The 25,655-nt window shown below is 35.8% G+C and overlaps 1 protein-coding gene across 21 annotated transcripts in view; it reads right to left on the bottom strand.

Annotated features, from left to right (window-relative positions):
* The window catches only part of RIMS2 (regulating synaptic membrane exocytosis 2), a 443,898-nt gene that overhangs the window by 188,514 nt on the left and 229,729 nt on the right, over positions 1 to 25,655 (bottom strand). For 9 of the 21 annotated variants that reach the window (XM_034066365.1, XM_034065853.1, XM_034066047.1 and 6 more), the window contains 6 exons: positions 19,847 to 20,055; positions 18,385 to 18,504; positions 16,494 to 16,593; positions 15,552 to 15,675; positions 10,731 to 10,777; positions 9,461 to 9,573 (listed from right to left, as the gene is read on the bottom strand). In XM_034066365.1, the coding sequence (XP_033922256.1) occupies positions 9,461 to 9,573; positions 10,731 to 10,777; positions 15,552 to 15,675; positions 16,494 to 16,593; positions 18,385 to 18,504; positions 19,847 to 20,055 (713 nt within the window). Of the gene's footprint in view, positions 1 to 3,792; positions 3,841 to 9,460; positions 9,574 to 10,730; positions 10,778 to 15,551; positions 15,676 to 16,493; positions 16,594 to 18,384; positions 18,505 to 19,846; positions 20,056 to 20,171; positions 20,240 to 25,655 lie in introns of all 21 variants that reach the window. The other 12 variants (XM_034066387.1, XM_034066211.1, XM_034065917.1 and 9 more) reach the window with 3 other exon arrangements.

The following is a 25,655-nucleotide window of genomic DNA, read 5'->3' on the forward strand; positions in this document are numbered from 1 at the left end:
GATCACTCACTACAGAATTTGAGGTACTTAGTTCTTCCCTTCAACTATATAAATCTAAGCTCCTCCCCAGGGTACCTCAGACTTATTTGAAGCTAGCATAAATTATATGGATTAAGGACATAATTTCAGCTCACTAGATTTCATTGTTTTTCTTTTATATTTCATCTTAACAAGAAATTTTATTGAGATCTGATTGAGGTCAGAGTTCTAGAAAAGAAATAACCATGTGATTAGGACCCATACTCTAATACCTATTCATAAACAAAATCAGATAAGAAAATCGAGATAATAAAATTGCTACTTGCTATATTCTTATCTCATGAATACTTGACTGTTTGCTTAACTATGCAATCCTAAGGTGTTTTGTGTACAGCACATAAAGGCACACCATAACTGAAGTGATAAGATTTAAAAACAGAATATTTTATCGTTATAATTCTATGCTACATTTTACTCTTTGTTTGTTATATAAGGGTTACTTCACATATCATGGAAAAGAGATAAAACTTATGCCACTGGGAGAGACTGCTTGCCCTGCAGCCTGATTTCTACCACCACAGCTTACCCAAACATCATCAGGTTTGAGAGACAGCTAGCCAGGCATTTTTGTTCTTCTGTTGTTAGCTATAATTTTTCAAGTAACCTACATAGCTGTTTCTTAGTGCAGTATTTTGAAACTGAGATACTACTTTTCTTGCATTTTTCTGAACCCGAACAGGATCTGTTGTACCAGATCAGCAGGATCTGCTGTTGAAAATAAAATATTATCTCGGGTGATTCTAAAAAAATGCTTACATCAGTTATTTTATTTGGACTTAAGTTGATGTAGATGCAGACACTGCCCTGAGCTGGTAAAGTCTTGGGTGTAGCTGAGGTGAGCTTTGGATGTTGTTAAACATACCTTTAACTACTGAAGGTAGACTATTATTGCTGTCTGCTTCAGTTGCTGTCTGATATGTTGGAAAAAAATACAAAAAAAAGGCTGTCAAACGGTAGATTCTCAAGAATATGAAGGCCAGAAAATTATTTAGGCTGCCCTAATCTAGATTACTTTTGAAAATTACTGGTTTAGTGGCTTCTTGATTTCAGCAGTGCCAAGTAGATGCATGCATATATTTTTATACATAATCAAATATATTGTTTTATATTAAAGCAAAAAGAATGTCTGAAATTTTTGAAGTCAGAAAAAAACCCAGTGGTTTCATGACAAATCTAGCTCAAAAGGAGGCCACACCAAGTAAACAAGAGAGACTTCATGGAAAACACAAATTTAAGAACAGCTCATTCCCTACAAAGATATCACAAAACCTCACACTCTGAATTAGGAAATTTCTGGTATGCTAAACTGAATCCAAAAGTTCAGGAAATAAATTCACACTTTCCCAAGTACTGCAGAATTAGTAAAAGTTCAGGAGAAGGGTGCATGGCAGGGGGAAAAGGAAATTGAGCAGGATTCTTCCCAATAAAAGTGTTTTAAATCACCCAGTGATGCAAGAGCTAGAAAATCAATGGAATGACATTAGAGAATTGTGGAAGAGGAACTTGTGTCAGACTGTGGGACATTTATCACCAGGATCAGTTTCAGACTAACAAGTAAAGAAGATGTAAGCAAGACTACAGATGTGCATTTCCTGTTGAGGGCAATGTAACAAATAGATATAAACAGTGTTCAGGGCTCTTCGTTCTTGTAGGGAATTCTACAGATGCAGCTATACCACAGCCCACAATGTAATGTATACTTCCTGACAACCATAAACAACAGCTCAGAGCTCTGTGTTAGCTGATTTCCCATGCCAAGAAGTAACAAGAGTTCTGCACAGCTGTTGCACTGCTTCGGACACCCTTGTTCAAAAATCACTGGAGAATCTATTCTCTGAAGCCTGCACTGTAAACATATCTTAAATTAATCCATTTTAGACTATCAACCATCCCTACTAGAAGTGAGTAGATGTTGGACTTTCTGTTTCAGTCTTGCTGTTAAAGATGCTGCCAACCTTCTAAGTTTGAGCTCTTCTGAACTCCTGTCACAAACTTTACATTTAGCTTTGACCACTATGGCACTCTGCAAAAAACTATCAGAGGTCCACAATGACACCACAGGCATTGTGCGAAAACAAAACTGGGGCTAAAGATAATTCATATCTACAGCACCAAAAATAATCCAGCCAGAGGTGAGAGAACAAGCCTCATACACTTTCACCTCTTGGCGGATGTTCTCTATCAAATATTACACTTAGTTTATTTCCTTAAATGACTACCATAATCATTTGATCAAATTACTTTTATTTTTTTAAATTGTAGGATAATAGCTTATGTAGAAGTGATTTTTAATGTCTATTTCTTTATTTTATATAATGTGATTAAAATAAGGAACTGCTACATGTTAATTGTACATTATGGTATTTCATGAAACATTCAGGTTTCAGGCAGACATTTCCTTTTTAAATTCAACAATTAATTTTCACATAAATTCTCAATTTATTTTGCACATATCTAAAAATAAATTAGATATTAAAAGACTACTTATGGTATTTACCTTTATGAACTACTTAGCAACTTGTGATTGAATTCATATCCCTCTTTGATTTCATTACCATTTACAAAAGCCAAATTTCTTAATCATGCTAAAGGATGTTTTAAATTTTTAGTACAAAGCCAGTTTATGTCAGTAGCACAAAATAAGACATTAACCTAAAATAATACTATCAATACATGACCTTTTTAATCTCAATCTTTTTCTTAGAATTTTTCATTTTTAATTTACATTTAAGCAGGAAGGGCAACTTTCAGGAAATAATATATTGTGAACAAAAATTGTACTTTATCAAATATGAGTCATAACTAAACCACCTTGTACAGTCTTATTTAGTATTCCTTTATAAATATATATATGATCTGCTTTTCCATTTCAATATGAAATTTAGTCATCTCATTCTGATCATTTAGCTCATCCTTTACATCTTCCTTGAGCAAGTCATCAAACGAGAAACATTTATACAGCTCCCACACAAAAGATTAACATCTCCAGAAAGGCATTTTGAAAGAAAAGCAGGTAATATTCTATTTACAAAAAACTGAAAAACATGCAGCAAAGCAAGATAAGCATTGTAACATATTAGTAAAACCTACTTTAGCGTTAATCTACAGTACCTTAGGAGTTTCCTAATGAAAAAAGGCAAACAACTTGTACCTAAAAAGAATACCAAAGCTAAATAAATTCAGTAACACAATGAGAGAATTTTTTATTGTTTAGTAAAGTTTTTATTATTTTGATCTAACCTTAGTAAATGTAAGACCCAAGTTTCATACACAATAAATCTTTCTTTTAGCAAGGTACAAATTTTTTGCCTGTCTTTCACTCAAGGCGCTACTATTACTTGGAAAATGCAAAAAAAGATGTGTTAAATAATGGCAATGAAGGATTTAAAGAGACATTCATCTTTATATAATGAACTCAAGCACAAAATTATTTATTTCTTAAACAGTACACACATTTTGTATGTGGGATGCATAGCTATCGTCACTATTGAAACCTGTACAAGTTTACTATTGGGTAAACAGCAAACAAAAACTAGTTGTCTCTTTAAATTTTAATTTAATATTTTTAACTCCATGCAGAATTTTACAAGCTGCTCACAAGATGACATGAAACTTGTTAATATGGTTTAAAGCAACAAACTAAAAATATGGGAAAACGGACTATAAGGTAACGTTTTCCTACTATGCATTTTCCATAACAAACGAAAGAAAAACCCACAACTTTAGGTTCCGTCAGGCAGACGAAGTCTTTACCTGAACCCTAGGAACAAAAGGCGTTGTTCTTCTACTAAGGCTTTGGCTCTGGTAAGCAAAATTAAAGAAAAAGCAATAAAACAAAACCAAAAAGGACAACACGCTGGAAACTAAAAGACCAAAAGTAAAAACAAAGACACACAACTATTACTTTAAACACAGCTTTACACCAACAACATATTTATATAACACAAAGTATTTTAATGCAATGCATAAATTAAATCTGCAGATATGTTACCAAGTCATATCAAAACCCTGTGATAGAAATTCTGGCCTTAGGGAAGTCAGCAAGAATTTTGCCACTGATTCCCCAGAAGCAAGGATTTCTCTTTGCAGATCTACAGATAACATTTACAATAGATTCAAAAATAACATTAACAAAAGGAGCAGGTCAGCAAAGTGTGATTTAAAAGTGGGGAAGCAAACATAAGTTCAGCTTAATCATCTCTTTTAGAAAGATTATAGATGCATATTCAGAGACAGAATCAACTACATTTCCAACATTGTCAGGTTTGCTTGCTTTCTGGAATAAAGCAAGTAAAGTAAAAGGTTTTCTCTTTTATGCAATTTTAAGGGATATTTCTATAAAAAGCCCTCCTAATATTTTTTTAAATGATTCAAAGAAAGTTAGTGCTATCTGGTGTTAGCATTACATGGGTGAAGATACAATCAATGTCTTTCAATTCTTTAGCAATAATGACAGAAATGACATATGGTATATACAGAAAACCCTAGCATGAAATGGGATCCAGAGCATTTAGCAAACTTAGCAGTTGCACTGCACACATAGATGCATTTGTAACTTTTTTTTTGTTATGTAACACTTTTTTCCAGGCAACATGCAGCCTTGTGGCTTCCAGTGGCTACATCAAGACTACAACAGTACAGGCAACTCTCCTAAATTCCTGGACTATCTACAATCTCTAACGAGCCATTCTCCATCTTCACCTGAGGTAAACAACTAATGGAGTGGCACAGAAGGAATATTGAGTCTAGGGAATGCATAGGAATTATTTGGCCTGACCAGGGAGGCTGAACTAGGTGACGTCTGGTGGTCCTTCCAGCCTCCACCATTCTGTGATCCTCAGAGTGCTAGTGAGTGGGAGAATGGGAGCACGGGAGTAGGTCACAACAATCACAGCAGTCTGACAGATTTTAATCTGATTTTCTTCCCTGCTCTGTTTTTCTGAGATTACTGATCTATTTTGAAGTGATGGAAAGATGCTACTACTCAGTAGTCCCTTCCATAAGAAAGGTACCCAAATTATGGGTCTAGGCAGTGTGACAATGTTTCTGCCACCCTCCTCACTTACTTGGCTTGAATAGATGCTGGAGAAACCTGTTCCATAAAATGTGCAAAGTAATCTGTTCTCACACCAAAGCAAGATGATGTATAAGAAAATTCAACAGCGGATCACAGGACTTGTCTGATGTGCTCCTGTGCTCTGTGAGGTGCAGCATCTTCACACTGCCCCCTACTCTGCAAAGTCCTGTGTATGGGTGCCAGAATGTCACCTACTCACGTACAATAGATCTTTAGCTTGCTTCTCCTCCATATATTACAAGAGAAATACAGATACTCCAGAACATCACAATCCTAAAAGTTATAGAATGTCTCCCATTGTGCCCCAAGGACTCTCACCTGCCATATCCTGCCTTGGAAAACAGAAGGCAATAAGCACATTATGAGCACTACCTAAAAATTTTCCAGGGTTTGTTGTTAGGGCAACAGAAATTTACTTGTATAGAGGTACAAAGTGTTGAAAAAAAAGGGGAAAAGGAAAAGGCAAAAGGGTGAAAGGGAGCACATCTCATACTTAACCTAATCCCCCCAATATGCTGATACATTATACCCTTCACAATGTACAATATCTGCTTCATAATATGCTACATATATTACAACTCTAATTAATCAACCTCTATTTTTATTGCTTTATAAACTATGTATATTTAAGTGGTCCTGTGGTTCAGCTGTGCAAGGAAAAAGATTAATTTTATAAATCGCATACATTTTCTGTTAGAATTTCCAGCAGTACAAAAAAGAAATATCGGAATTTTATACCTGTATCCATTTACATGGTCTTGTAGTCATATTATCAGTCCCTAAACCTAACTATTGCAAAAGCATTCCAAGTTATACCTTTCATGCAGTATTGAAAATTTAGCCAGAATGCAATAATGAAGCAAAGAGCACCAACACACAAAGGATACTGACTTTTCAAAATGGTATTAAAGGAAAAAAAAAATCAGTGGAAAATCACAGAAACAGGAACCAGTCAAAGTAAATAATGAAGCAATAATTGCAGTAACAGTCACATACTCCCCTGAAAGAACAGTGTGAATAAAAAATGCTACAAATTTTACAGAATACAGATAATATATATATATAACATATATATAACACAGTTTGCCATAGCTGCACATATTTTTTTCAATCAAATACATATTTTGTTAATGGAAAGAAGATTTCCTAGCTATGTGATATGGTTTGCTTCATGGGAAATCCTGCTAGCCAGCTCTGGAATGTCACTGTAATCTCAAGTGGAATAAACAGGTACTCAGACCAATGTCAATAAGGAGGAAAACACAGAAGACTTGAAGAGATACATATCCCTGAATTATAGAGGGGCATCACTGCAGCTAAACTGGCTAAAACCATGCTGAACATAAAGAAATCCATTCTGAAATACTACTAATATTAAAACCGTTGAAGGATCTGTAGCACTGTCTGCATACACGCAACTATTTAGTCAAATACTTTAGACCTCCACCTGAACTGTAAGTACCTCTACTTCTGCCCACAGCTCTTGGATTTCACAGCCCACTAACCACAGTTGCCCTAACAGCAGCCCACCAGGACTACATGGAATTAATCAAAAGTTCAGAAAATACAGAAAACACTTCAAAAATCTTGCCTACCATTCTTTCCCTCAGATTCATCACGTCTGAATCCAGCTGCCATCACCCAGAATGTGAGCTGACCTGCCACTTCCACACACAACAGCATCCTGTCCCCATCTACACTCAGGACTCTTCAGTTATTCTCCTGCTAGGCATTCACCATAAAGAACACATCCCCTAATAAATTTAGAATTTAGTATCTCTATCAGCTCTTCTGTCAGAAAAGAGCTGACCAAAAAAAAAAGGAAAATTAAGATACTGAAGCTCGCCCATTCTGTTGTGTTGAAACTCAAATATATTTTTGAACAAGGGAGATTTTTAAAATTCAGTCTTCCCCTGTTACTTCAGCTTTGCTAAAGGTCCAAAATTAGAAGATCTCATAGTCCATTCCAATTTTTCAAAACATCTCCAACTCTACAAAGAGCTGTTTTTTTTCACTCTTACAAAGTTTCAAAACTGTTTAAAGCCATAAAATAACAAACGAAGATTTTAAAAAATGAAGGAAAAAATAGTCATTGCATTACCTCTAGACACATAAATGCCTAAATTTTAAAAGTCAAAAAAAGTGATTTTTTTAAACAAACTTGAAATAACAGATCAAAAAGAAAAAGAAAAAATGTTCCTGTTGAATACTTCAGTTCTCTTAAAATCTTGAAAATATATTTTAGTCAAGGCATTTCAATGTGCCCAGCTAGGTGCTACATTATCATCTATCCACACCAGGTTCAGAGGCCACCTTTCCTCACAAAGCAAACACTTTAGTACTAGCCTCCCAAAGCTTTGATCCAACAGCAGCAGGAGCTAGGTTGTGTCATTAAGATGATTAACATGAAATACAGATATTTACAACTTCTCTTTAGCTGGTGAGGTAAGATAAGCGTTCAAACCTTCAAACTGTCCACTAATGTTAGGTGTCGACATTGAGACAGTGGGACTTTAGAGAGTTACTGAGTATTTCTGACATCAGTGTCACTCAGCTGGAGCTGTGTGTTGTCAGTGATCAGCTGCTCTCTGAAGGAAATAAGGATACTGCCTAGTAGGGAGTACTGTATAATTGCAAACAGTACATAAGGAAGTACAAAGAGGACGAACACAGGAAAGATCTTTAACTGTCTTCTGACATTTTGTTTCCTTAAATGGAAAGAGGTGTCATAAATTTATTACTAAAGGCATTTATACCTTGAAACAAGCAAAAAAGAGCAATTCAAAATAGGAATGATGCCTTCTTGAGTTAAGCACTGAATTTATATGCCATTCTAAGATATAAAACCTTGTGAATTCCATTGTGAGAACATACCTCCAAATCCCCTGATACTATTCTAACACACCTCAAACTGTGTGAATACACACCTCAAAATGTGTGAATATTCAATCAAACCACAAAATCAACAGACACTGACTTTACTAATAAACCTTAATCTTAAACTCCTGAAGATTTTGTTTCTGAAGCTGAGAAAATGAGGAAGTCAGTTCTGTGTGGTTCCTATTTGTACCATCATTCCACAGTGCTTGTGCATTGGATATCTGAGCAGCTAACTACAGACCTTGAATTTCATGGTTGGAGCTAGGAACCAAAAATTTTGTTAGCCTAATTTTTTATGATATTTAGCCAAAAGAGATTTCTTTCCCTCACTTCCACTATCAATAATTTTCATTGCATTGCAAACCTAAATTGATTTTTAGAAACCTTGGTCTGTGTATTTTGACAGTTCATATTCTCTTGTAATTGCACTTTGTGCCAAGAACTCTGCACTCTACAGTCAAGATTTCTAGCTTTTCATTTATCCAAAGGACTGAGTCTTTCAAAGTAGTTAAGTAAAAGTTACAGAAAATTCAAAATTATATATTGTAGATGGCTGCGCTGATGAGCAAAACAAATAATGTCTCATGCATTGCAAAATGGAGCCAACATGGCTGCTGAATTGAAAAAGACCCATTTCTTCCTCTCCTCTATCAATACCATAAACCATTTCTGTAAGACCTTTAAACAGTCTGCTTAGATTTTATGAGTATTTTAATGGCGCACTCATCTTAACATAAACAACTTGGAAGAATATATGAATGTGACATTTTTAAACATGTTTAGCACCAGCTTTGCTCTGCTTCTACTCAATTTTCCTCTGCTTTTCAACATGTACCAGGCCACAACTGAGCACTTTTAAAAAATCACACTTTGGATTTCTCAGGGACACAGAAAAGTGTACAAAACTTCAGTTTAGTAAAAAAAAAAAATTACCATTTCAAAGAAAACATTCATGTAATGAACTTTGTTCTCAATGTGAGTGAAGAACAAAAGTGAGTAACACTGGTACAAAGAATACAATCAAAGTAACATTAGTAAACAACCAAAGAGAGATCAGGGAAAAGTGTATATGAAAGCTAAGACATAAGAAATAAGCAATATTAATGTCCAAGCAGACAGGTAATAAAATCTACCAACTGTTCATGTAAGTATTACAGTTGAAAAAGTGTATACACTCAACAGCACAAATGTAACTGGAGGCCATGATGAGACCTTTTTGAAAATTTGACACTACCAGTCTAGCTTACTAAAAAAATATGCATACATATAGATATCTCTAATTCAACATACATAAAATTTCCAAAAACTAATAAAATAGAATGCCCTTATGAAACTATGGCCCTGAGATAAAAAAATTTAGCTACTTTAACAAGAAATTTATGTTAGAAGAAACCTGCACTCTACATTGAGAGTTGTATATACTGCAAAACGCACAACAGTAATATCAATGAAATGTTTACATACTGAAAGTTGTCCAGACAAGAACTGTGGAACATCCCTTAACATGCCAGGACTCATAGGAGAAGTTACTGAAATAGAAGGTCGGTCCATTTTTTGAGATTCAAACGAACTAGAACCTGTAATAATAAATAAAATACTATATAAATAGTAGCACTTATTAATTATTCACAACATTCTTTAAATAAAAATTGTAGAAATATAACCCAACATACAATAAGGCTTTGAGAAATGTAAATTTTTATCTATTGAAAATTATCACATAATGATACTAAATCTTTTGCTGCTCACATGCAATCAAAAGCTTTTATTTATAGAGTAAACAAAAAGCTTATTCAGATAATTTTGATCATAATCATGTCAGTAAGTTGAAGGCCCAAAATTCCTACATAGTAAAGTAAACACTTAACTGTGGTCAAAAGAATGCAGTCTTATTATTACTATCTTGTACAGTCAGACTAATTTCTAATTAGATTTTTACAAAAACATCAAGATGCATGTAATGAGTTTTGTGCATTTTGTTTTCAAATCTACAAGGTTTGCAAAATGTCAGAGGACAAGTTTTGACATATAAAACATAGAGTAAAAGTAAAGTATTTTTTAAATACAAAAGACAACCCACATCTCACAAAACATAAAATGAATTTTATTTTAAGATTTGGCTGATCAGTGGAAAGTTTTGGAGTTTGTCATATTATTATAATCAAGTTTCTGCTACTGCATTTATTCATAGCATCTATTATAAAAGAGTTCTAAAACAATGATAAAAAATAACTCCAGGCTGAAATCCATCATATCAGATCAAGCCAAAGAACAAGTAATTTTCCTCACATGAAATACTGAGTTAGCCAATTTAAGGAGTGTTGAATGGCTCTGATAGAGTGGAAATATTCTGATTTCAAAATAGCTATCTTTCAGGTTGTAAATAAACAACATTTCATTACCATTTTTAGTTTACATGGTTCAACTGAAATGCAAAACAACAGGAAATTAAAAATTATTATTAATGTTTCTATATATTAGTTAGAATTATACTTTTCTTTTCAATCAAAAATAGCCTAAGCCTATAACCAAATGTCAAGCCTAAATCAAAATATCCTGACTTTTGATAGTTTATTATCAAACAGAGGTAGATAGATAATACAGTAAGATGACATACTGAGACAAATATGGACAAAGAGACAAAAGCTATACTGACTGTAGATTACATTTTTCAATCTTTTTGTGCTTACATAAAAGAGAGAGAAGATTTTCCTACCCCATAATTGAAACTTACTGGACTCCAGCTGTGCATGTGTGCTGTCAGGTATTCTGGGAATGTCCCTGAAATCAGGAAAATTAAGACAGTCTGATCCTTTATCTAACAAGCATATTCAAATTTCAGTTACACTATAACACTTTTCAAGTCACCATGGAATGCCTTGGGAAAGGTGTATGATCTGCTGGCTGTCTTCAGCCACAGGGAAGACTAATCTTTTATTCAGTATAAATAATTTCAGTGGTAAATTAAAGCCTATAGAGCAAGTGGGTTGGTGGATGAAGGAGAGAGTCTGCACAGTCACAAATAAAACAGTTCAGCAGGTAAAAAAGAACAATCTCTGAGTTAACAGTAGACTAAAACTGTGAGGAGTAAGCTTTATGATGACATTATACATTAATTAAAGTTACTGGACCCTTATTCAAACATATTAAAATGCCAATAATGGCAATCCCAAGATGTCCTTTACTGTCCTTGAAACCCAAGTTTGGACAATCTTACCTTTTCCATGACTAAATATAATGTGCAAGTTCATTTGGCAAAATTGCATACTTGCATACACATGAGATGTTTCAACACCTGTATTAAATCATGTGTACAGCTATGTAATTTTAAAGCACTCAGCTGCAATGACTAAGTAACTCATTACGCCCACCCACCTCTGAAAGGAACATTCTTCCTGTGAGGGGCAAACAGTACTGTATGCTAATAAAAACTATCAATATGCTAATAAATACTTTCAGAGGCATTTGAGCAAAACCAAGCAAAATGAAGTGCTTCAGCTCTGAGCCACAGCAAGAACAATATTTAAAATCATGGTGTGTGTGGTTCAGTGCAGTTGGTTTCTACAAGTTTACACTGGGTGCCAGGGCCTGGTACAGACGGCTCCAATGGACCCACCACAGGGAACGGCTGAGCCCATCAGTAAAGGTGGTGGTGCCTCTAATAATCTATTCAGGAAAGGGTTAAAAATAAGTTGTGTAGCAGCTGTGAGAGGGTAGAGTAAGAAAAAACAAAGCCATGAAAGAAACATCCCTGCAGACACCAAAGTCAGGGAAGGAGGAGTGGGAAAGAGGACTGACCACAAGCCATATGCCCCCATCCCCTTGCACTGCTTGGTAGAGCAGGGAGGTAGAAAAGCCAGGAACAAAGGAGTGAATTTGAGCCTGGGAAGAAGGGAGGTAAAGGGAATGTGGGCTTATTTTTGTTTTATTTCTCACTATACTCTTCTCTTATTAATTCCTAATAAATTAAATTAATCCTCCCCAAGTTTGCCCATGCTGGTAGTTGCTGAGCGATCTCCTCATTCTTATCTTGACCCATGAGCTTTCCTGTCTTATTTTCTCCCCCTCTCCTGCTGAGGAAGAGAAAGGAGAGAGTGACTAGGTGGGAATTTAATAGCCAGCTAGAAAGGTATATGAAATATACCTATAATAATAACCCACTAGAAAGGTATATGAAAAGGAATAGGAAAATAATCTGTTCCTTTTTTGGTATACCGTCTCCAAAACATTTTTCAAAACTCGGCAGAAAGTTAGCTTTACTAAGCAGATTGAGGAACTTTTGCAAGTGAACCGATGCACAGTATCCGATAACTCAAATATATCAGAGAGCATCAGTAAGCAAAACTTGTCAGAAAATTACAAGGGTTATTGAAGAAGTAAATATTAACTTGCATATTCGATGTATACAGAATTTATAAAGGGACACAATACTTGGCTATTACTCTACTCAGAAATAGACTCCTGCACCTAACTTGCAATTTAAGAAAGCTATTTCTATTGTGTGAGTTTGAGAAGAAAACCTTGAAAAATGGATCACTGTGAACAAATTGAATATGAGTTTTCTCTGGATAGCTGAAACAATAAACCCGAAGGCTTTGAAAACTACCATTTATGCTCCCAAGGCATGCATATCCCCGTACTTCATGGTAATGTGATTGGCATTTCTTACAAGGAACTATCACTGAGACTAACAGGTATAGAAGAAGCAGAAGTAGTTTTAGGCATCTCTTTGCTTTTTAAGATATGTCCCACTCCAAGAAGACTGCCTGATTCTTCCCAAATTCAATGCGTAGTAACTATGAAAATAATATGAATTTTAAAATTATTTCTGAGAATTAAAAAAGCAGAAAATAGGTAAGCTCCTGTGCATAAGAGACACCCAGTTCACACAGAGTAACAACTTGGCCATCAAGTTTTATTTTAAGATGGAAAAAGGGATAAATTGCAAGCCAAAATGGTATCATATTTTTTCTTAAGGACCTTTCCATTTTATCTTCCTTTATCAGCTCAGCTAGTTATCTTCAGTTTTCATAGCAGTCAGCCCATAATAAAATTTAGAAGAGCTAATAATCATGTTTACTAAAATTTGTTTTTGTATTCAGAGTATCGGGATGTGACAATAGGTTCTCTTTGTCGACTAAGTTAATTATCAGTAGCTGTCAGAAGATTTCTGGCATGAGTTAATGTGTTGCTATGCGACCATAGAGAGACTCTCTTTATAAGTAACAGGATATTCCTCAATTCAAGAGTGAAATCTTTTAAGTGGGCATCAATTATTCTACTCAAAATAAATACCACTCCTGACATCTGGTAAATCTGAACTTTTAATGATTTTAAAGACATTGAAACTTTATTCCCTGGGGCAGAACACAAACCTACGGTGTTATGTTTCCTTGGGCAAGCATAAGGTATTAATTTCTACAGTCCATTTAATTATAACCTGAAATCTAAACTTAGAAGATACTACAGAATTTCCAGTTCATCAGCTCAAATATCATTAAAAAAGTAAAAATAAAAAGAAAATAAATCTGAAGTTATGTCAGTATCAAAATCCAAAGAGTTACATACATCTAACAAGAATCTAAAACCTTACCAACTTGCAGAAAGCGTTCATCACTAAAACTACAATTATAAACCCATTTAGATTAGTAACTTGCTTCTTGGAAGTGAAAACCCTCTCTTGCATCTACTGCAAAAAGGCACTGTGAATAAAGTGTACAGGAAAACTTCTTTAGCCCTGATCTGGCTCAGTTCTTCAGATTATGTGGCAAGCAGTTAATGCTGAAGAAGGCATCTTGAGATCCCACTTCCCTTTCTTTAAGACGAGCTGCTCTAGTGACAGCAAGTGAAGCACATGGTAACATAACAGAAGACATGATGATAAGGAAGGTAAGCAACAGACAGTAAATATAAAAGCACAAGAAAGAATACAGGAGGTTTGCACATAAAAAAAAATGCAGAAGGAGAAAATAAACTGAGTATTTTCAAGACGTGAGCAGATCCTTGAAACTTCTGCTGTAAACTTCTGTTTGAGAGAAACATGAAAGATCTTACACCTTATGAAATGAATTGGGAACCTCTTTTTCTGAGACAATATTCTAGTAACATAGTCTGCCCCTTAGCATTCCTATTATACCTACAAATTCCAAGTTATGCAGAGGTTTTTAAGGATAGGACAGATGACACAGCCTTTGCACTAAAGGGGTTGTGATTCGATATGTATGTAGGAGATAACCTCTCATCTCACTAAGAAGATAATGCAAGTTTTGTCATTATCAAATTTGTTTTAAATTTTCAAACCAAATTAAGCTCCTGCACATTAAGTTCTGGATGTGTCGAACATGTTAAGTACTTATTACAGCTGAACCAATAAATTATCCTCACTGAAATCTGTTTTTGTATTATATAGTTCTAGATTTTTTATGCTTCTTAATTTTTAGTTGTAATATTGCCAATGCTTTCCCGTAAAAAGGTAAGATAATTGAGTGCATCTAATAAATATATTTATTGTGTTCATCTAATAAATATATTTATTAATATATTATCATGGAATCACAGAACAGCCCAGGTTGTAAGGCATCCTGAAAGACCATCTTGGTCCAACCTCACATGGAAAAGATACTCTAGATGATATTACCTAGCACCCTGTCCAGTTGTGCCATATACATATTTGGTGGGGGGGGGAAAGAGAAAATTCTTAATAACTGTAAGCATCTTCAAATTCATTGATAAACATCCCCCTCTACACCATAGTGGTGTGATTAGCTATGGAGCTTCTAATGGAGAAGTAAAAAATGGATGGATGTGACTGCAGGCTGTAGGAACTCGGAAGAAAAGGAAGAGATAAAGAAGGGGAAGTATTTACAGTCTAGTATAACAAAGCAACCGTTTCTATGCAAGATTTTGAGGAATCCGTCTGAAAGTTAAGAAAAAGGAGCAATATAAAGCACCAAAGAAAAAGTTCTGCAGACTGCTAGATATTTATTCAGATATGTTCTGTATTAGATAACCTGCAATAATTTAATAGATTTCATAGATGAAGATGATGAGAATGTTGATTCAAGACTTTCCAAAGCATATTGATTATGTCATTAGCATACTGTATTTTGTGCAATTTCTGCATTACATACTCTCAATAAATTGAGTTCAGCACAATTCATAGACTAAACATAAATACATAATTTTATATATATCATATAAAGATGGGAATGGAGAAATAAAAATCAAGAGTCAAGAACTGCAACAATAAAGAGTATAACAATTTCAGAGCAAATGTTGGCTTGATCGCCAAGTAAACAACTGCAGAAGGGAACTTATTTTTTACTATATTGGCATACATTGCCTGGGACTTTGTCAGAGAACATGGAATTTCACACCAGCTCTTTTTAATTACTGTTGTGATCTATCATTCTAGCTATGCTTTTGCTTTACAGAATTTTAAAGACAGTTTTAGTGTTTACAATTTTTTTAAATCTGCTTGACATGCTTTGCCCTAAAAGTGACATGTAGCAACATTTTTATCATGTTTAATACAAAAACTCATAAAATTACTTACCCTATTGGTCTTGAAACAACAAGCTCTACTTGTGGCTCAGGTTTGGATTCTAAAATGATGTTATACACCTCCTCAAAGGTGGCTCCTTGTAGTAGCCTTCCATTCCATTCTAATACTTCATCACCTATAATTTCAGTAATAACACTTCTTAGGAAGTCTGCTGTGTACTGTACTTACAATGACAATTTAAGCCATTCTACTCTCAAATTTTCTGAACTGTGAAATCTGTGCTGGAGACAAGTCTAGAGTCCTTTATACAGGAAAATCATGAGTATAAAAGTTTTTCAGCAGCTTAGCTTCAAATACGTAAAGTTCAGTGAAACAATAATATCACCACTAGGTGATATTATTGAGTGAGAGCCTATTGAGTAAGAGACAGCTCTTAGCTGCTTTGGCTACTGTGGTTCACTAAAATCCCAACATGCTCTTTAGGAAATGCAGCTCTTTAAAACAGCATATATATCTCATCAACTTACTATTTTGAAGATCCATTTAACTCTACAAGTTTAGTATTTAAAGTTCAGCTAGTTCTTATGTTAATAGCTAATACTTCTGACATGTTCTTCAATCTAGCTATCTACGATTTGCATGTTGGGATAGAAGCAGCTTCTTAGCTGAGCTGGTTCTGTTCACACAATCATAATAGCTTAGTTTGCTCTAAATAAAATATGGACCACAAAATTACTACACAGAACATTAGTGGAATAGTATTTTGAGTATAAAAGCATGAGTAATAATGCTAAAATATGATTCTGAACAATGTGAGAATTTATCTATTTGACAAAAGAAGTAATGTCAATAATCTAGTAACTACATGTCAGCTTGAATTCTGCAAGTAGTTCATCATACCTTTTCAACATAATTTCACAGCTAATTAAACTCACAGTTGTTATCCCCTTCAGAAAAGCAACTCACCAGTAGAGAACTATAGTAGATACATACCTGGTCTAAGATGCCCCACTGTATCAGCTAAGCTTCCTTTTTTAACTTTGGTGATAAATGCGCAGAGTCGACCTGATTCAGTCATCTTTCCTCCCACTACCTGTTTCAAAGAGGAAGTATTTTCACAGAATGAAAATTACTCTAAATTACTTCAATGTTCTGGCAACAGAAATAAGAATTCAGTTATTTTCCTGGTTTTCAGGTAGCCCAGGTAAGACACATAAATTTGAAGAAAACCCACCACAGAATATTAGCTATGACAGGTTATGTTTCTATCTATTCTGGCTACTTGTGCAATTTAAACACAAAGCAAATTTAGAATGTTAAAGTTTTTAGACTTACCAAACATATGTACAGTATTTCACTTTATTATAAATTACCACCCCAAAAAAGTAAGCTGTTGGTTATGAGACAACTTACTTCAATACTTTTAAACTGAAAACAGACATATTAATGTAAACAAACTTATGATATTCACACCAAGCATCAAACACCTCAATTAATTCAATTCATATTGGCTGGCAAGTCAGATGAAAATACTTGTCATACTGCAGATTTCTCTACAGGAAACTCCAACAGGTTTGACCTTAATATTTATCTTAGAATCAGGAGATTCACATACCAAATTCCATTATAACAGCATACTCTTCAAATTCTTAAGAGTTTCATAACAGCCTTCATATTGCAATTTAAAATTTCTAATACTAAATCCAGCCTAAGTTAATTTTAATAATGCAAATATTTGAAAATTTAGGTCAGGAACAATGGCTGAAAATCACTCTCTTCAGATGTCTATTGAGATTAAAAAGTCGTTCATGAATACCAGTGAAGAGTTCAGCTTTTTAAGAGAAGATTTTAGAGTTTTAGATATAGAAATTTAAACAAAAAGTACTTTATAGTTGAACTATTAGTATCTTCTCTTGCATTTTCAGATATTAGGACAATTACACACATTTCAAATGTGCTCAAGTGGCTTCTTTACTGACTTCAAAATAAAATAATTTGTCAATTAAATAAAAAAAAAAGTCCAAAGCATGCTGGTATGCTATAAGTAACTACCCTTATTTAGTCCCTATTTACAGTGGATAACTATATCTGAACTTGTGTACCCAGTGAAGTCAGTGTCATCCTAAATAGAGAATGGAGAATTAATAAAACTTCTTAGTAATTTCTCACAACAAGGATGCTGATTCAAAATAAATATATGCTTGTTTCTTTTACTGTGTATAATTCATTCTCATTCTCATACTAGTATTGCTGGAACTGCAAACAATATCATACAAAAATGAGATCAATATAGGAGCTAGAAATAACTTCATAATATTCAAAGAGTACTACATTGTGAAAAAGATGCAAATACATTACTTTGTGATAATGTACAATAAATATTAAATCATTTTCAGTCTTGTGCATTTAAAATGTAGCAAACCAAACAATCAGGGAGAAGGAGGAGAACTTTCTGGCTTTTAGCTCTTCCACCGGTATACTCTGCTCTGGACTGAAATGCCATTGGAATCCAGATTTCCCCCTAATCCTCAAATGAGATAATATGCTTTTCACATTTCTTCCCTCTTTTGGGTAACAGAAGCTATACCTTAGTGCAATGCTCAGTACTGAAAAAAGCAGACAGGGCTTGGCTTGCCCAGCAAGTATACAATTAGTTCCTTGCAGAGCAGAAATTCTCAACAAACTTGTGGAAACATGTCTAATCTTTCAGTCAGAAGAATACAAAATTTTGAGCCCTTCAGCGACCCTGTAAAATTACTTATTAGTTGATTATAAAATGTCTCAATTTTGTGATTTTGAGAATGAAAAGACATTATAGATATCAGTATGCATAACCTGCATAATATGAGAATATTTCTGTTATAGAAATAGCTAGTTTACCAACCTTTAATCCGAGCATTGCTCCCGAGTCTCTAGGCACACTTCCATCTTTTAGCCGTTTATTTAACAAAATCCGACCAATGAGACGGTCTCCATCTTTGGACGGTTGCCAAGTTACTGGATGCTATCATATGGTGTTAATGGAAAATACAGTGAATAGGCTTTTAAAGAAAATATTTCAGTAATACTTTTCATTTCTTTATATATTTCATGAATGCCATGAAAGTATTATGATTACACTAACATTTACTGTAATAATAGAATGAGAGAAAACTGTGCCAGAAAAGATGTATTTGGATATATAGTCCATCACAGTGCATGTCTAATAGTTTATAACATTATCTATTTTACTAAATCCAATTTCTAAATATCTAGAATTATCTTTGCATCTTGATTACGCAGATATGTACAACTATACATAGTTACCTATACAGAATGGCAATCACACCTTCATACAGACAAAAACAACTGTAGAGGACTAGTGTAATACTAAAAAAGTTTAACGCAAAACAGAAAATTGGTATAAAACATTTCTTCTTTTTCCACTATTCCAGCCATGATAGTTTGCTCTAAGATAAACAAACATTTTCAGTTTTTTAATTTCTTTCAGTAGTTATATATTAAAGTTAATAGAATACCTTAACAGCTATAATCATTACCCTATTTAAATGTATCACTTCTTTCTTGGAATAATTACTTCACATATAAAGCATAGTTGCAGTGAATGCTATTATTCCATTACTATACATGGGCACAGTTGTATATTGTCATAACAAATACAATTTTAAATTTTGTTTTGTGTAATCATAGCACTTTTTCACAGCAAAATACTATTTCATGCTCTATTTCATGCAAAATTAGCAGGCACAGACAAATCTGCTCCCGTTACAACTAATAACTCTAAAGAGATTTCTCATAATCTCCACCAAACAGAAAGCAAAAACAAAAAAATACCAAAGCAGATGGCAAAGCCTTTAATTCTGCACAATACTGCACAAAAATGGCATGGCAACAAAACAAAAGAACAACCATGACAGTGAAAGGGAAAAAAGAAAAACAACTTTTCTGTGCAGAGAGACCCAATTTTCTCCCTTTTTCACCTGGGGTTTAAACTATTCATTTAATTTCAGCCCCAGGAGTTTGAACATAGTAAATCAAATATGCCAATCAGTAGAATCCTTATTTTTAATTACTTTATACTTGAAGGTAATACCGTGATATGCTATTATGCAACCATAAGAACAAAGGTTCTTCCTTTATGCTTCTCAATTTTTTTTCTTAGGCTGCCAAGCAGTAAAAGCTGCAACATGCAGAGACTTTTCATTTGTTTTTCTTTTCTGCACCTTAAGAAATGCTCCAGTGTCTCTAGAAACACCCTATCTTTTTATGCACTATTTTAATGAGTGACAGAGAGCAAACAAAGACCAAATGAGCAGGTTAAAATGCAGACTCCATAATCTCAGTACCTTCTCGCTATGGCTATGTTCCTCGTTTAGAGTTGTGCTACTACACGTATCTACCCCAGAGTCTTTTATCTGAGGCTCAGACCATTCCAAGTCCTCTTCCAAAGAGTGGCCACCAAAGCACACCATTTTCTTTTGCCTCTCGGATAAGGTGTTAGAATCCGACAAAACTGCCTGCTCACTAGTTTTTCTTTTTCCCCTTTGACTGTCCCCTATAGGTGTGGGATAAAAAAAAGGATACAAAAAAGAAAACATGCAAAGGTGTAAATAAAACAAAGGAAATGTGAAATGTAAAGAAAACTAAATGGTAAGGCTCCACATGTCTCACCAAAGACATTGGGGATGCCTCACTGCTATGCCAAGACGTATGGTCCAACCAGTTGTAATCCATGTCTCCTGTGAGAATCAGACAGACAAGATAGTGCAGTAAAGGAAAGGTGAAAGAAAGGACAGAAAAAGATACAGTAAAATTGTAAAGACTTCTGATTATCCTATCTGATTCAGAACCTCTGCTAGCAGGACTCGCAAAGTGCTTCCCAGAAAAAGTTAAGGCTTCAACAGTAGAGTACATGGAATATGAAACTCAGTGAGGAAGGAAGTATGTTGGTGTCTATGTGTGAATGAAATTACGTACAATGTAAAGCACCACTGCTTCACCATTTTTAATTGTTCATGTAAAATTACTTACAGCAAATCAAATTAAAAAGCAAATTGTGTTGTATTCCTAAAAATTTTCAGAAAGAAAAGCATCTGAATATTGAATAATTTTGCAAGAGGTACTTCTGCCATGGAATTTCCAGTGCTGTCTTACTTCTGCCTCCAAAGACACTGCTTCAGGGGAACTGAGTGAAATAATCAGTGAGCTCACAAAGATCTAACCTTTACTACATAAATATACAACTGGAGATATCCAGAATATAGTAAGATTTCTAGTCTACATATTGCCTGGGTTGAAAACATATTTAAAAATGGATCTTAAGTGAAAAAACGCATCTCATTACAGTAATGATGACTTCTCAGCTCTAATTGCATGAACTAAAGGCACATAAGGCCATTCTTTTTTTTTTCTTAGCAGTTATTTCCTGTGGCATCTGTGTCAACTGCTGTAATCAAAACCAAAGTTTGACTAAAAAAAATTGTGATTTTGTTCCCTATAATCTGTTATCTAATTCTAGGAGCAAAGCACTGAAATAAAATGGGCTTTATAGTCACAACAGTTAAAGCTGATAATTCTCACTAATACTAATTCCTGACTATCTATCTCCAAGTGTATACTTTTATTGAAACAACTACATTTAAATGTAGATGTCTACCATTAGGCAAATCTACATCTGCAAATTACTGAACATTTTCTAAGGTTTTAAAATTCTCAGCAAGAAACATGAATATCACTTATAATCCAAAAGAAGCCACCAAAAAGGAAGCCAGGAGTATAGCTATATGTCCTTGCTGTTCCACAATGAACATAGCATTTTACCTCTAGTTTAGGAAACCCATCCTGACTTTGATAGCATTCCTATTCATGCCTTCTCCATATCAATTATATTTTTATGAGCTTGTCGAAAGCAAAGACTTCTATCAAACTATACTTTCACCTGTGTGTCTACATTAAAAATAACTTCTTAAAAATAGGAAAATAAGTTATTGAAAAGTTGAGGCCACTGTGATGTTCTGACCATATACACACAGTCCCACTGCAGATGTGCATAAACCTAGTCACCAAAAACTGCTCCAATCTTCACTTGCTACTTTTGTGTCCACAATATCAGTATATAAGCATACCCTCAAAGACAGAAATTATCTTTACAGTTACTTTACAGTACAGCTGTGCTGCACATATGTAAGTTCATCCTATAGGTGTTTATATGAACAAATGCTGAGCAGCGGTGGGCTCTAACAGTTTTTAAAAACTTCCCATTATGCAGTAAAAATAAAATACATTGGCTATTTGTTTATTAGTTTGGACATAGGTTACTGGACAACAGTGAACAGTGCGTTGCTGTGGCAAAAAAAATGCAACAGAATGCCGGGTTACACCAACAAGGAAACCACCAGCAGAGATAAAGAAATTACCATTCCACTCTAGTCAGTGCTTGTCAGGCCACACTTTAGTTCCCGCTATACAAAATAGATGTGGATGGGCTAGAGACTGCCCAGAGAAGGGCCACAAGGGCCACAAAGATGATCAAAGGACTGGGAAGCCTGCTGCACAAAGAAAGGCTGAGAGAGCTGGGTTTGTACAGCCTAGAGAAAAGACAGCTTAGAGAAAACTGTATCACCGTGTTCCAGTATTTCAAGGGTGGCTACAAAGACAGAGACACCATATCTACAAGGAGTCACATGGAAAAGATAAGGTGTAATGGGTACAAGTTACTGCGGGGGGATTCCAATTGGACGCACGAGGAAAACTTTTCACAACAAGCAATCAGCCACTGGAAAAATCTCACCACGGAAGTAGTGGAGTCTGCAGCACTGGACAACGTTAACAACATTTGGCTGGACAGGTGCTAGGACATCTAGTCTAGGTCATGCTTTGCCTAGAAAAGGTTGGACTAGATGATCCTTGAGGTCTCTTCCAACCTATTCTATGATTCTATTATGCTATTTTCCTACCATAGAACTCCCAATTTCTCTCTACTTTCAGGGGGTAAGGTAGGTATTATTTACATGAAGTTAGATAAGTTTTACAGCCAACTCTGAAATAACTGAATCTAGAGACACCTAATTCTTCTTCCCAAAATCTGGATATTTATAGTACAGATCTGTACATCTGAATTAATCAGTCTCTGCTCATTTTATAGTCAGTGAAGGGAAACAGAACTTTTTAAGGTGCAGTTTATTTGACCTGGTTTAGGTGTGTATGTCCATGTGATATAAATCATACCTTCATCACACTCTTCAAAACACCTTATTTCTCCTCCATTGCTTATAAAGAAGGTCTCAGTGACTTACTTACTCATAGAATCAGAGAAGTCTTTAAGCATTGGTCCCAGGCTCATCTGCTGGTGCAAGTGATGCTCACCAAAGAGGTTTCCAAGAGGCCTCTCACCCATGTATTACTATATTGTGCACCCACATACTATGTGTCTAAGATTAGACACATTTATCCCAGCATACCTGAGGCATTAGCACATAGAAACTACTTACATCCTAAAAGACCCTGCTATTTTGCAGCACCTGTTTCTTTTATCAAATGGAAAGCCCTAAACATAAATCTGCATAAAGGAACACATGCAAAGTTGAGCCTCTTGCCTTATCAAAGCACTCCCACTTTGTCCTTTACTATTTTCCTCTCTCCTTTTCAGTCAAGGTGCAGAAATTCGACTTTACTTTTAACCTAACAGTGTCTCACAGTAAATACAATTAAAATTATAAGATAATAAGCAACATCTCCATCCAAAGACTGATTTGTTCTTATCTCTAGTTTTTTTCCATTAAAATATGTAGCTATAACTTTCAAATTGACACAGGAACTATTATAAAGCCCTAGTAGATCATCTAGATTTTTGTCTTTAACATTGCATTGTCATCTAAATAACAGGCCTAAATACTATAAAAGTTATTAGAATGCAATAAAACTGTTATTAATTAAATATTTATATGTGTAAAAATATAGCCAGGATGACTGTTTGGAACCCCTGTAGCATATTACATTTCTATGAGATGTGTAATGCTTAGCACACTCACACCTTTTTGACTTACAATGAAAGACCTGTTAAAATTACTGCACATAAATTTTTCATTAAAAGTGGAAGTAAAAGATTAAAATCTTAAATGCGTACATTATTTGTGAAATCTCATAAAATTAAGAGTAATACATGTAAGACATTACATGTTGGATGTGAGGGCAGTCTGGCTGCAACATCTGTCACCCCATTGGTCACCAGGGTTGATTTGGCTGATCTGGCTGGCTAGGCGGCTGTTCCCTTCCTCCCTCACTGCTCCATGTGCATCCCTCCCAAAGCTGCGTGCCTGGTTGAAAAGGATGACCATCCCTGATACAGGCGGTATCGTTCATCAGTCACAGGTATTTTGTAGCTGCACTCCCCTGATAGAACCTCCAAACAGGATCAAGGTCCAGTTGTAGGAGAACGTAGGGTAGTTGAGCTTCCAAGACTGCAGACATATCCAAGTGACGTGCTGCACATGGCAGTCTGCCATTCTTTTTCAAAGCTCAGAGAGCAGAATTTGGCCCCTTCAGGAATCTGCTTAGTAAGGTTCCACGGGATATAGCTGTAGAGGGCAGGAGGCCCCAAGACTGTTGGCTGATATTCAAGGATCACCTGCTACAAGCTCAGGAGTGTTGCATCCCAAATAGAAGGAAGTGCAGCAGGAGGGCCTGGAGACCTCCTTGGATGGATAAGGAGCTGCTGAGGAAACTTCGAAGGAAAAAAGAGGCTTATAAAAGGAGGAAGCAAGGACAGGCGGCCTGGGAAGAATACAGGGATGTTGTCCAGGAAGCTAGGGACCACATTAGGAACTCTAAAGCCCAGTTAGAATTAAATTTGGCTAGGGATGTTAAAGATAACAGGAAGGGATTCTATAGGTACACTGCAAATAAAAGACAGACTAGGGACAACGTAGGCTCCCTCTGGAAGCTTTCAGGAGAACTGGCTGCCCTGGATCTGGAGAAGCCTGAGGCTCTTAATGACTGCTTTTCCTTGGTCTTCACTGGCAAAGGCTCTGACCACACCAACCAAGTCTTGGAAGGCAGACACAGGGACTGTGAGAATGAAGACATTGGGCCCACTGTAGGAGAGGATCTGGTTCGAGACCATCTTAAGAACCTGAACGTACACAAGTCCATGGGACCTGACGAAATCTAAGGGTCCTGAAGGAGCTGATAAATGAAGTTGCTAAGCCACTGTCCATCGTATTTGTAAAATCATGTCAGTCAGGTGAAGTTCCCAATGACTGAAAAAAGGGAAATATAACCCCCATTTTAAAGAAGGAAAAATGGATGACCCAGGGAATTACAGATCAGTCAGTCTCACCTCTGTGCCTGGCAAAATCTTGGAGCAGATTCTCCTGGAAGGCATGCTAAGGCACAAGAAAAACAAAAAAGTGCTTGGTGACAGCCAGCATGGCTTCACTAAGGGGAAATCCTGCCTGACCAATTTGGCGGCCTTCTATGACAGGGCTACAGAAATGATGGACACGGGTTAGAGCAGTTGATGTCATCTACCTGGACTTGTGCAAAGCATTTGACACTGTCCCACATGACATCCTTCTCTCTAAATTGCAGAGACATCAATTTGGTAGGTGGACCACTCGGTGGATAAAGAACTGGCTGGATGGCCACACACAAAGAGTTGTGATCTATGGCTCAATGTCCAATTGGAGACCAGTAACGACTGGTGTCCCTCAGGCATCAGTGTTGGGACCGATCTTCTTCAACATCTTTGTCAGTGACAGGGACAATGGGATTGAGTGTGCCCTCAGCAAGTTTGCCGATGACACCAAGCTGTGTGGTTCTGTTGATACACTGGAGGGAAGGAATGCCATCCAGAGCCACCTTGACATGCTTGTGAGGTGGGCTGATGCCAACCTCATGAAGTTTAACCATGCCAAGTGCAAAGTCCTACACCTGGGTCAGAGCAATCCCAGGCACAGATACAGGTTGGGCAAAAAAGAAATTCATGGCAGTCCTGCTGAGAAGGACTTGGGGGTGTTGGTCGATGAGAAAATGAACATGAGCCGGCTTCAGTGTGTGCTTGCAGCCCAGAAAGCCAACCGTATTCTGGGCTGCATCAAAAGGAGCAGGACCAGAAGGTCGAAGGAGGTGATCCTGCCCCTCTACTCTGCTCTTGTG

This window comes from Melopsittacus undulatus, chromosome 1 (genome assembly GCF_012275295.1).
Source record: "Melopsittacus undulatus isolate bMelUnd1 chromosome 1, bMelUnd1.mat.Z, whole genome shotgun sequence".
Taxonomy (NCBI): Eukaryota; Metazoa; Chordata; class Aves; order Psittaciformes; family Psittaculidae; genus Melopsittacus; species Melopsittacus undulatus.